The sequence below is a fragment of the Gymnoscopelus braueri genome (genome assembly GCF_963280865.1).
Source record: "Gymnoscopelus braueri genome assembly, chromosome: 7".
NCBI lineage: Eukaryota > Metazoa > Chordata > Actinopteri > Myctophiformes > Myctophidae > Gymnoscopelus > Gymnoscopelus braueri.
The window spans coordinates 40,263,845-40,277,743 of record NC_137608.1 but is presented as its reverse complement, the minus strand read 5'-3'; the positions used below and the strand labels follow the sequence as shown (position 1 = coordinate 40,277,743).

The 13,899-nt window shown below is 41.4% G+C and overlaps 1 protein-coding gene across 1 annotated transcript in view; it reads left to right on the top strand.

Annotated features, from left to right (window-relative positions):
• Positions 1-13,899, top strand: part of LOC308088436 (transmembrane protein 132D) — a 38,931-nt gene that overhangs the window by 4,942 nt on the left and 20,090 nt on the right. Inside the window, exon 2 of the mRNA XM_080432894.1 lies at positions 1,668-2,550. Coding sequence (XP_080289020.1) covers positions 1,668-2,550 — 883 coding nt within the window. The remainder of the gene's footprint in view (positions 1-1,667; positions 2,551-13,899) is intronic.

Here is a 13,899-nt window from a genome sequence, read left to right as displayed (position 1 = left end):
GAGTGAGCTAGCAATGTACACCTCCTTCCTGCCTTCCGTGCCTACCTGAACTGGATATCTCTGTATCTGTCAGTCCTTGTCTACTTTATACCCATATATGGAGATCCCTGATGTCATCAGTATATACCCATATATGGGCATACTGATATGCCCATACTGTAAATGGAGATCTCTGTATATATCGGTCCTTGTCCGTTTTATGCCCATATATGGAGATCTCTTTATCTGTCAGTCCTTCTCCCTTTTATATGGATATGTATGTGCCCATACAGTATATGGAGCAGAGTGATTCTTTTGCGCCTGATGCCATGGCAACACATTGGTGGCGTAGCTGCATTGGGAACTCCTTATATGTGCCTTACATGAGCGTGACATCAGAGGTCCACCCTTTAAGCCATTTCTTTGGACCGTGTTTTTCCCGGCTTCAAACATTTCGAGATAATCTGCCGTAATAGGGCAATGCTCGCCTGTGTTTCAACATGTAGGGTAATTAGCCAGCAGGTAAACAAAACAAGCTCAGGTCAGCTGCTGTAATCTGTACAATCTATCAAAATGAATGCTTAATGAGTATGCATGATGACCCACCGACCCCCCCATCTTCTCATTTCCAATGAGAATGCTGTTGGTTGTATTTTACACACTTCAACCTCAGATACAACACCTAAAGGTCACTCCACTGTGCATTATTATTCCATGACTTCATTTGGTACAATCCATTGTGTTTATCCTGTAATTCCCTTTAGGCTTACAATCTATATTATTGTCATTGTATTATTTACATGCAGTGCGCTCCATTGTTCCGTTATTTATCCCAGAGATAGTGGGTCTGATAGGGATTCCTAACTTCCTGACAGGAATTAAATCCATTTAATCCGGACCCTTTGCCCCCATTATATCGCTATCTTTCCTGCATGCCCATAGTGGAAGGTTTCAGTGAATAAACATATACAAAACCTCAATGCTCTATGACCTCTTTAAATTCTAATGCTTAATACACAGGTTTAGATTGTATTGCAGAGGATTTCTCTCATGCTTTCTCCCTCATGCTACTACAGCCCTAGTAGTTGATGCTGCTGCCTTAGAAACCATGACAGTCCCAGGTTTCTTTTGCTATACGTTGCAATATTACGTTGGAATTTTAAATTAAGTCAGTGGCCTTGTAGCATAATCATCCCTATTCAGCTGTTCCTTTGGCCTGACTTTACCTTTCATTTATTTTTGATTCAGCAATAATTAAGTCCCAAAAAGTTGGTTGTGTTATATATATTTATTTTATTGTACAGCTGAATTCCTCTAATTTAATGGTAGTTTCAGAAGTATTTGGGTTACTGAACTTGTGGTAGCATTCTGTGGTTGTATTTGTAACACAATACTCACAAATAAATTCACTTTTTTGTTAGCACCACCCTAAACACCTTAATCCAGTGAAGGCCTTTGTCAATGTTCCTCTTTTCAGTGAAAGTAGAGCATTTCTTACCACCATAGCAATACTCCTCAAGTGTGTGTGTGTGTGTGTGTGTGTGTGTGTGTGTGTGTGTGTGTGTGTGTGTGTGTGTGTGTGTGTGTGTGTGTGTGTGTGTGTGTGTGTGTGTGTGTGTGTGTGTGTGTGTGTTGTGCGGTACTGTATATCTGTATCTGTGATAGTAATGTATATCTTTCCTCTACAGACCTGGACAGTCGGGAGTTGACAGACAATCCCAAGAGCCCAGTGCCTATCCCTGTCTACCTGCCAGTCAGTTACGAGGTTCGTGATGCTGACTACTTCTTCCTGAAAGAGGCTGGGCAGGACTTCATGAGGAACTTCAGCATGCAGAGTCACACACAGCCCTTTGTCATCCTACGAGCCAGCCAACAGCCTGTTGTCAATGTCAGCTATGGATCTCAGTCCACAGAGCAGGCCGTGCCCCTAGACTTAGTTCAGTCTGTGCGGCTCTTCAATGCCCCGGGGGTCTTTACCTACAACTGGAAAATCCAGTCCTTTTTGCTGACTCCGAAGGTTTTCTCCTCTAAGCCTAAAGTGCGGGTTCTGTTCTATGTGGCAGGGAGGGACTGGGGCAGCGGAGATGGGCCTAGAGATGCGCTGCCGTGTGTGACTGTGTACGCCTTCTGGCAAACCCAGGAGGTGAGGGGCTCATGTGCCGTGGGGGGTGAGAGGGGCACGTGCATGGCTGAGCTGGCACCTGATTTGAGCTGGTTTGCTCCAGGGTCTGAGAGCACCAGCCGGGAGAGGCTGGGTCCGACCTCTGGGAACCCCGTAGAAGTATACTACCAGGCCCGGCCCAGGGTCAATGGGGAGTGTAGTGTGATGGACGGAGGAGGGCAGTGGGGCAGCTCAGAACAACGGGCCGAGTACATCCCAGTCACCCCCATGCAAAGGATTGGCAGTGTGCTCCTCCTGCAGGTGCCCAAAGGAATGGCAACCCTTTCCAGACTCAAGCTGGGGAATGCAATTGTTATACGGACTTCCTCAAAGCCCCTGAAGAAGACTGATATTGCTACGTTCTACGTACTCATGGCCAGCTCTGCTCGGCTTGTCGACTTCACTCTTAGGTAAGCCGTTGTTCTTTGCTTGTCTGGTAGGCCTATAGGAGCTTGCATTGCTACAGAAATAGATAATGATGTAACTGTGAAGACGAGCTATTAGCATATTCTACATTAATATACAGATATAGATAGGACACTTTCCATTGTCATTCACTGTTTAGATATTTATGTCATTTCAAATCTCACCGCAGAGTGGCCTGTAATTTCAAAGGATCTTTAATTAATTGGCCAATCAGAATTCAATGAGCAATTCTTCTCAAAGGATTAGTAGTTAGTCCCCTTCCCTAATATGCTTCTACTTGCATAAATCCTGGTAGAAAAGAAAAGAGAATACTGGGGGAAATGGGATTTTGAATGGATTATTGTATATCCTAGAAATTATGACAGAGGTTACCCATCTTTCTGAGAATATTGTAGATGTCTTATTAAATGGGGAAAAAAACACATGTTTAAATTAGCTTGGTAGAACATTTTAGTCATCGACCTGAATCAGATGAGTGTCTCGTTAGTCATTATCCTGTGAGAGGAACATTAATGGGTGTGCTTTTCCTCCTGGTTTGTATTGATGCTGTGCTATTGTGTGTATGAAAATCACAGGGATTATAGAAAAACCTCTACTTAATTCAAGGCAGGATTCCCATCTTGCTGTGTTCCAGTGTGATTGGGTTCATCTGTACTGTTGTAGAGCAGTAGCAGAACAGTGCAGTATCTCTCCAGAGGTCTCTGTGTCATGTACTGTAGGATAATAGAGGCGTATTATACGTTATTATACTGAGCAGTATTTTTGTCTCATGGTGAGAGTGAACTATGCATGGCTGAGTGGTGGAAGGAGATGGACAGGATAGAGGAGGAAGTTTAAAAAGGAGAACATTAAGATAGAAACGAAAGAGCTGAAAAAGTCAAGACCATTAAATAGATTATGTTGTCCGTTCGCTGCATGCTGAGAAAGATCTGGCTATTGAATTTAAAACCAAAACTGAGCTAAACTATGCTATCCGTCAATTTTATGCCAGTTTAAGCATGCTTTCCACTACATCTGTGTGTTGCTGCGTCAGTGTGTGTTGCCTGGCAACGATTCTGCTTAATGTCAGTCACACTGAAGAACTACATTGCTTAGCAGAAGAAAGATTATTTGTTATAGATACAGTGTTGCATTTTTTGTTGCTGTGTGTTTATTTTATGAAACCCTGCCAGGTACTGTAGTATATGTAGTAGCCATTTTATGAAGGCAATTAACCCACGTGAGGCCATGGTTTACAGTCATTTTAGAACAGCTAAGGGGGTTTAACAACGCCCCTTAGCTGTTCTAAAATCACAGTAAACCACATGCCTCATGTGGCTTATTGCTTTATTATGGGACACTCATCCTAGTCCGTGAATGATGGTCTATCAGCAGGTCTCAAATACATGCTCTTCATGTTAGTCCAGTGGTTCTCAAACTTTTAAATTTCAAGGACTCCCATAACTATCACAGTTACAGATCAAGGAACCCTGAGGGTCCATGGACCCCACTTGAGAAGTTGAACCATGTATTAGTCAATTATACTGTACATTTGATTTGACTCATTTGAGTATACGGTAGGCCTATTTGATTCCTTTAACTATGTCAGGAACATTTGAAAAAAGCAGTGTAACTTTGTTTCAAATTGTGAAACATTGTTGCATACTTAGGCTACTTTGGATCATATAATGTGAGAGTAAACTAAGGGCCTAGGATGATTCTGGAGACTGATGTGATATGGATGAATTTCTGCTGACTGTTTTTTTTTTTTGGTAATTTAAATTTACAGTGAGGGCAGGGCAGCAATAATAACTTCAGTAAAATATAGCATTTATATGTTTTAGTAAGAAAGAAAAACAGGTGCGCTTCCTCTGGATGCCTTTTTAGTTTAGGCAGTGGGTGCTCAGCTATAATCAAATACCACCGAAGTGGAAAAAGCGGCACTCCAAAATAAAGTATGCAAGACCTCAGCCTTCCTCAGAGCAGATTAAAAAGTAATATGTTTTAGTGTTTGAGTGGAATGTATAACTGTATAACACTAGACCGATACCCTTTGGGAATGATGCCTGTCTGGAACGCATGCCCCTCTACTGACCAAGAGTATGCAATACCCGTATGCAATACCCATTGTACCCATTGTGAGAGTACCCGTTGTCAGAGTACTTAGAGCAGGTGCCATTATCATATTTCATGGAGGCCAGATGTGAGTACTATGAGTCTATGACATCATATTGATGACATCAGGGATCTCCATATACGGACATAAAAAAAGACACAGACAGGCACACAGACAGACAGATACAGAGATTATTGGATTTTTGGTTTCTGGACACTGTCGGTCCGACCGAAATTCCCAATCGTCAATCCGTGATCCGCCAATTTTGACGCCGATCGGTGGAACGGTTCTCGAGATATATGACACACACACAACAGATAGAACTCTTGTATATTTACTGTTAAAACTAAAAGGACTTCAGGAGCCAATCAGATTAGAAGTGGTAGGTTATTGGCGGTTGAAGCAAAATGTAATTATTAACACGAGTGACTGTAATTTCTTTATTAGTTATTTCATTATATTTTTTTCTGTAATGTAATGTTGCATCAAATCCATGCATGAAATTTATGAAATTCATGCATGAAAGAATTAATTGAAACGGTCTCCTCATGCATTAGAAGGACAATCAGTCACCATAACCAGGGACGTGTGTTTTCAATGAGTGTAGCAGCGTGATTAACATGGAGCTTGAAGTAGAATGGGCTTATATTGTATAGGAAGGGGGGGGGGGGGGTGTGACTGTGTCTGATCAACTTTATATGAAATAACAAAATATTGAATCAAGCAACTTAGAAACAAAAGCCTGAATAGACATAGACGTGTTGCAAAGTGAAATACCCCTTCAATGGCTAATATGTGTACCTTAAAATAAAAACAAAGCACTTTCAATTTGTATATTAACCTACTCTTAGGACAGGTGTTGAATACTAAACATCATGTTAAAGGACAACTTGTGACTGCTTGCAATATGCTACTGTAGCTGCATCTGTCTCTGCAAAAAAAATAAACAACGCATTTATAGTTGCTATGTCACATACAGGTATAGTTTTCCAGTCATTGGCAGGCCCTAGCTCAGCTGTCTGTGTGCTTTATCACTGTCTGATTGTCCCATTAAGCCAGGGGTAGGCAACCTGCTGCTCTAGAGCTGCGTGTGGCTTATTAGGCCCTCTCCCGTGGCTCCCAGTTGCTTGGGCAAAGAAGTATGTAAAGGAATAAGAGGTTTTATTTCTTTATTTTTGACTTTTTAATCATAATTTATTATTGTAGTAGGCATAAAGTTATTCTTACATTCTCCTATTGTAAAGAAAACTAATATTGAAGGAAACTAATGGATTTATTATTGCTTGAGAAGTTTGTTTGCTTTCACCACCAACGCTTACTGGTATATTTGATCTGCTTTGAGAAATTAGCAAACAATAAAAAAGTAATATTGAAAGACCAGAAAAAGCACAAATGAATAAGTAAAGCAAACGTATTTTGTGGCTCCAGATAGATTTTTTAAATTTCTTTGGGGCCACAAATGTCTCTTTTGATAATAAAGGTTGCCTACCCCTGCATTAAGCTATGCTTAATACTATCTCATCAGCACCATGAACATGTTATTGGGGCCTATAGCTGGAGTCAAGGGACACTCAAATGTGAAGAAGATTGAGAAACCAATGTCAAGCCACACATGTTGGTTTCTCCAACATGTGTGTCTGTCTGTGTGTCCACGGTTAGTCTCGCAAACCACTACACTGATCAGCATCAAATTTCCCGTGCACACTGCCAGTAGGCTACAGTACTCAATTCCCGATTATTTCTTACTTACTTACTTATATTTGTATTTGTTTATTGTCTCCGCCAGGCCGAAAGGCATGGCGAGAGAGTATGTTTTACCCCCTGTCCGTCCGTAAGAATGTGTCCGTCCGTCCGTGTGTCCGTCCTGTCCGTCCGTTAGCAGCTAATCTCTGGCACCGTTGGCCCGGCCGCTGCGAAACTGTGCACGCACACTCCCTGGATGCCAACTCAGAACCTCTGGCCCAAATTTTTCAGATTGGCCTGTTATAGCGCCACCAGGAGGCCGATATGTGAAAAACACATTTATTGATACTACTCCTACAGATTTTGTCCAAACATCACACAAATCGGTACACAGTATCTCTATAGTCATGTGATCAACACGGATTTATCCGATTTCCCATATTCCATCCTGATTGCCTAAGATTGGCTTCCAAAGTTTGCAGGATTGTTCCGTTTTGAACAAAATGCCTCAAATCATGAACGCAGCTTGCGATTTCCGTGAAATTTCACAGGCAGATTTCTATTAGGCCGACGAAGAAATGCCACCCTTTTAACATTGGCCTGTTATAGCGCCACCAGCAGGTCTAATTTTGCAAACATATTTTTTGAACAAAATGCCTCAAATCATGAATGCAGTGTCCGATTGCAGTGAAAAGCCCTTGAACAAATGGCACCCTTTTCACATTGGCCTATTATAGCGCCACCAGGAGGCCACAATAACGTACCTGACCTGGCGGAGACCTGTGCTCCGAGGAGCACTTTTTCTAGTTTATTCATTAATTCAATCATGCATTCATTCGTTCATTCATGTACTTATTTACTTATGTATTTATTGTGAATTCATAATCTTAGATCCACCGTCCCTCCAGATTATGGGATGAATATCCTGTACTAGGCGGCTAGTCTGGAGCTAAGAGAGACAGATGTCATCAATATGGATAGGAGTAGGAGAGCTATCCACTGAGTGCCTTTTGCTTAAGGTTACCGCAATACTATATACCTGAAGGGCAATTAGCTTGCCTAAATACATTAGCCTTTGTACTATGTCACTACAGTTTCCCCAGAGCTATACAATCTTTGCTTTTTAATTGTCTCCGCCGAAGGTGGAGAATATGTTTTCGCTTTGTGTGAGCAAACATTGTTAGCCAAGCTAACATTGGGCAAGCTCCACGTGACACGTGTCAATTTGTTGACACCAATGACTCTGATTGGCTAGAGGGACGCGTGACGAAATAAAATTCTATAAATAGGTGTGTCACTTCAAAAAGCCCCTACTTTTTGAAGTGAGGTAAAACAGGATCAATCAGACTTGATTGGAACAGTACCTTCAGTAAGTCCAAGTCACCCGTCTGTGCGTGTGTGTTTCCCTCTGAGAACACCTAACATTGGTCAAGCAAAGGCGCAGAAGGCCAAAGCTAAGAAAGCATACTCATCTACAATTGTAACGTAGAAGAGGACTAGAGTTGAAATGATCCCACAACAAAGCCGAACTCTTAATACGTGTCAATATGTTGACATCAATGTCTCTGATTGGCTAGAGGGACGCATGACGAAATACAATCCTATAATAAAAAGGTGTGTCACTTCAAAAAGCCGTTTACGTTTTTGAAGCGAGGTAAGACAGGATCAATCAGTCTTGATTGGAACAGTATCTTCTAGTCCAAATCACCCGTCCGTGCGTGTGTGTGTCCCTTTGAGAACACCTGACATTGGTCAAGCAAAGGCGCATTGGTCAAGCAAAGGCGCAATGTTAGCCAAGCTAACATTGGGCAAGCTCCACGTGACACGTGTCAATTTGTTGACACCAATGCCTCTGATTGGCTAGAGGGACGCGTGACGAAATACAATTCTATAAATAGGTGTGTCACTTCAAAAAGCATTCACTTTTTGAAGTGAGGTAAAACAGGATCAATCAGACTTGATTGGAACAGTACCTTCAGTAAGTCCAAGTCACCCGTCTGTGCGTGTGTGTTTCCCTCTGAGAACACCTAACATTGGTCAAGCAAAGGCGCAGAAGGCCAAAGCTAAGAAAGCATACTCATCTACAATTGTAACGTAGAAGAGGACTAGAGTTGAAATGATCCCACAACAAAGCCGAACTCTTAATACGTGTCAATATGTTGACATCAATGTCTCTGATTGGCTAGAGGGACGCATGACGAAATACAATCCTATAATAAAAAGGTGTGTCACTTCAAAAAGCCGTTTACGTTTTTGAAGCGAGGTAAGACAGGATCAATCAGTCTTGATTGGAACAGTATCTTCTAGTCCAAATCACCCGTCCGTGCGTGTGTGTGTCCCTTTGAGAACACCTGACATTGGTCAAGCAAAGGCGCATTGGTCAAGCAAAGGCGCAATGTTAGCCAAGCTAACATTGGGCAAGCTCCACGTGACACGTGTCAATTTGTTGACACCAATGCCTCTGATTGGCTAGAGGGACGCGTGACGAAATACAATTCTATAAATAGGTGTGTCACTTCAAAAAGCATTCACTTTTTGAAGTGAGGTAAAACAGGATCAATCAGACTTGATTGGAACAGTACCTTCAGTAAGTCCAAGTCACCCGTCTGTGCGTGTGTGTTTCCCTCTGAGAACACCTAACATTGGTCAAGCAAAGGCGCAGAAGGCCAAAGCTAAGAAAGCATACTCATCTACAATTGTAACGTAGAAGAGGACTAGAGTTGAAATGATCCCACAACAAAGCCGAACTCTTAATACGTGTCAATATGTTGACATCAATGTCTCTGATTGGCTAGAGGGACGCATGACGAAATACAATCCTATAATAAAAAGGTGTGTCACTTCAAAAAGCCGTTTACGTTTTTGAAGCGAGGTAAGACAGGATCAATCAGTCTTGATTGGAACAGTATCTTCTAGTCCAAATCACCCGTCCGTGCGTGTGTGTGTCCCTTTGAGAACACCTGACATTGGTCAAGCAAAGGCGCATTGGTCAAGCAAAGGCGCAATGTTAGCCAAGCTAACATTGGGCAAGCTCCACGTGACACGTGTCAATTTGTTGACACCAATGCCTCTGATTGGCTAGAGGGACGCGTGACGAAATACAATTCTATAAATAGGTGTGTCACTTCAAAAAGCATTCACTTTTTGAAGTGAGGTAAAACAGGATCAATCAGACTTGATTGGAACAGTACCTTCAGTAAGTCCAAGTCACCCGTCTGTGCGTGTGTGTTTCCCTCTGAGAACACCTAACATTGGTCAAGCAAAGGCGCAGAAGGCCAAAGCTAAGAAAGCATACTCATCTACAATTGTAACGTAGAAGAGGACTAGAGTTGAAATGATCCCACAACAAAGCCGAACTCTTAATACGTGTCAATATGTTGACATCAATGTCTCTGATTGGCTAGAGGGACGCATGACGAAATACAATCCTATAATAAAAAGGTGTGTCACTTCAAAAAGCCGTTTACGTTTTTGAAGCGAGGTAAGACAGGATCAATCAGTCTTGATTGGAACAGTATCTTCTAGTCCAAATCACCCGTCCGTGCGTGTGTGTGTCCCTTTGAGAACACCTGACATTGGTCAAGCAAAGGCGCAGAAGGCCAAAGCTAAGAAAGCATACTCATCTACAACAGTAACACAGAAGAGGACTAGAGTTGAATTGATCCCACAACAAGACCGAAATCTTAATACGTATTAATATGTTGACACCAATGCCTTTGATTGGCTAGAGGAATGCATGACGAAATACAATTCTATAAATAGGTGTGTAACTTCAAAAAACCGTTATTTTTAAACATTAGAAGACAAAATATGATTTTTAAATCATTTTTTTTTAAATAAATATTTCTTTAACATACACCTTTTTATTTAACTACAGTATATATCTTTTACTCTACTGTATCTCATTAGTTATTGCTATGATAATATAATTGCTATAGTCTGCTGGCGGAGACTTGTGCTCCGAGGAGCACATTTTCTAGTTTATACTGTAGCAACCCTTAAAAGCCTACAATATTTCACTAGTTATTCTTGGTAAATCTGTTTAATTGAAATGTAATTGGTTAAAGAAACAAAAACCTGTATAGAGATTCTTGATCACCAGGATAGTGTAAAAGCTCTTGTCGGGGAACCTCATAATTGACAAATAGGACATTTACATCCACTTACTACTTTGGATGTGTCCATCTGGCAGTAACATTGGCCCGAAAGTCTCCTCGACTCTCTAAAGTGCTCTTTAAGTATGACAAACACGCTGTTGATGGCAGGCCATCAGGCTGGCTACACCATGGACATTTGCTTGCATAATTAATCTTTTTCTGATTGCATTGGGGTTCACTAGAGGCACCATGGCCCTGCTGAGATACATCCACAAAGCCAAATATGGGGCCACTAATTTCATCAGTGGAGCAATTACTAACTCCATATTGCACCTTTTATAGCCGCCTTGATGTACAAGTGCATCTGGCCTATATCCGGCATAGCTTAACACAGAATATAAATCCCATATTGAACTACGGATGTTTTTGTTTGACAACAGACTATGATGACTTGACTTTGACGGACTAACAGTTTATGGCATAATGTTGCTCTACCTGTATTTCTTTGTTGATACTGTTTGTTTTAAGTGGATGCACTAAACATACAATATGTTGTTGTATGTTCCATACAGTGGCACACAGCATACGCCTTTTCTGTATCCCATATCTCATGTATTTACTGTCAGGGTGATTGAATGTTCACATGTTTTTTCTCTCTGTGCGGAAGGTCATGTAACGGCTTTGTGATCCTTGAAATTAAGTTGAGAGAAAACTGCCCACAATAAGAGAAGGAAAAATACAATACTGACTGGTGCAGGCCAGGGTGCCATGGGCTGCTTTGAGTGTATGTGACAGAGGTGACGGAGGGTCACGTGCGCTTGTCTCTATGAATCTGTGTGGGTGCGTGCGTGCGTGTGTGCGTATACTGCACATTAATGTTTGTGTGACCACCTGTGTATGTATGTATGCACAGGTGTGCTGTGCTTACATGAGACTCTTTAAATGCATCTGCATGTCGTCGTTGTTGGGTGGAAACCTTGAATGTGCAAAACCCAAACTTTTTTTAAGAAATGGAAGAAATAACCTGTTCCAATGGATCCAATGTAGTTATTAAGCTCTTGTTAATACTCTTAATTGGTTAAATAATTTATAGAACTCACAGACAGACTGAAACACTTTCAACCTGGCGTCCCTATCTCGGGCATATCATTATAGGTGGACATTTTTCAAAGATATACATTTTTGCAGTGGAAACAAATAAGGTCTTGAGCTTTCTTGTGCATTTTTGGGGATTTATTTTTGGGCTTTTTATGCTTTTATTGATAGATTAACAGGAAATGGGGAGAGAGAGATGGGGAGTGACATGCAGCAAAGGCCATCGGGATCGGGACTCGAACCCGCGACTCGCTGTCAGGCTACATTGAGCCTAGGTGCCCGGACCGCTACGCCAGCCGCCCGGGCCGTGCCTGTCCTTTTGACAGTTGTGTGCAGTTGTATGTTTTCGTGCATAATGATCATTTTCAGTACAAATTTTAAATCACACAAGTCAAACGACACATGAAATATAGGGCATTCGTTTATGAAAAAACATAAAAAGATGAAGTACGGAGATAGAAGGTATCTGCCCGACAGCGACAATGTGTTTCTGTCCGCAGACTGTGTGTGTGTGTGTGTGTGTGTGTGTGTGTGTGTGTGTGTGTGTGTGTGTGTGTGTGTGTGTGTGTGTGTGTGTGTGTGTGTGTGTGTGTTTCCAAGTGCAGGCTTGTGGGTAAGTGAGTGAAGAGTATGTAAAATGTGAAGCCACTGTGCCCCTCACTCATGCCTTGCCTGGTCAAAAGTGAGACGGATGGCAGGTGCAGCACCTGAGAGCAGCCTTCCTTACACACTGTCAGCTCCAGTCTCCACAGCCATCCATCTTCCCTGCCCTAGTGCCTCCCTCCCTGCCCACTGCCCCCTCAATGTGCCTGCTAACAAAAGCCCCAGTTCTGCTTCTCGCTTTCAAATACTTTTCTTTCTTGCACCATCACAAGGGGGCTTTTCCTTAAAGTCAGTGGAGCAGGAGAAAGGGCTTGCGATAAGTCTTCTTGTTACTGTCACTTTTTATTAGTTAAAACCCCTGCCCCACTCAGCTCAACACACAAGGGTATTTTTATCAAGAGGGAGAGAGAGTTTTGGTTTTTCAGAAGCCATTCCTAGATTAACAGTTCTCTGAGATTTTTCCATCACTAAATACAAATGTGTTGTCATGCTCACTGATCATTGATTTTCCCACATTGTAAATATTTCCCAGTATGGCTGGACAATTAATAAAAAAAAATCACAATATGAACTACTGCAAATTAATTGCATAAAAAAGGTATTCTAGTGTTGGTCCATGAATCAAGAAGTACAATTTTCATTTCACCCTCAACTGTGTACCAAAAGTACCATACCTTTTTTGCATGTTTAGCTCACTGTCTAGAAGTTATATACTGTGTACTTTACATTACTGCTGACAATTTTATGTTGTCTTGACCTTCCAAGCCATTTTGCTTCTCATTAATTTCAGTATGATATGTAAATCAATGTGCTTGAAACATGGTTGAGATAGAGGTAATCCATCAAAGTGAAATTTACCTCACCTTTATTCTTGTCAAAGTTACTTCATTGTGGCATTTTAATGCAGCTGAAGGCATGGATTAATTTGAAAAGCTTCCATGAATTACACAAATGTAACCCACCGGAGTGCATAGCCGAGTGTGAATCTAGTCAAATCAGTGGTTCTCTGTAAACGGTGTGCGTCACAATTACTAGTAAAGTCAATGCAAAGTAAAGGCCATTGCCTGCATGCGAATGACGGGTACTGCACTCATTACTCTGACAACGGACACTGACATCATAGTACATAGTACCCACTGACAATGGGTAGTAGTGTAGTCAGTGGACTGGCTAATTAACATGCAATGACAAGGGTATGGTCTTTCGCAGCCTATCTAATGTTGTGGTAGTTATAGGCTAGTGTAAACAGAATTGAAGCTTGACTTTAAAAGATAAAATCGCAAATCTAATTGCATTCACATTATTGGTCTGAGATATCACAACTAGATTATTTTCCGATGTCATTTCAGCCCTATTTCTCAGAGATTGAAATTGATCAAATTGTGTGTAAGAGTTCATGGGGTCTAAACCATCGGGATTATGCAAAGACTTGCGCAATGGAATTGAAAACCAAAAGTAATGCAATGAAACAGTTTGCCCTCAGTGCAGTGGTTCTTGCATTTTTTGCTGAATCGATGGTGGAATGCTGAGATAGGGTGGCACGATATTGAAAAGAAAAAAAAACTCATATCCTGATTGTGATATTGACTTTTCTCTCTTGAATATTGTATTTGGGATTCTAATTGTAATACACGTGGATACAGACTTTTCAACATTCTTTCTTTTCAACACTTAGAAATGTGCAAGAACTGTGGGGAAGAAGGGAAATAAGATGCTTAGGTGTGGCTTAGATATAATAAAAAGTGTAAGTATTCGCTGAC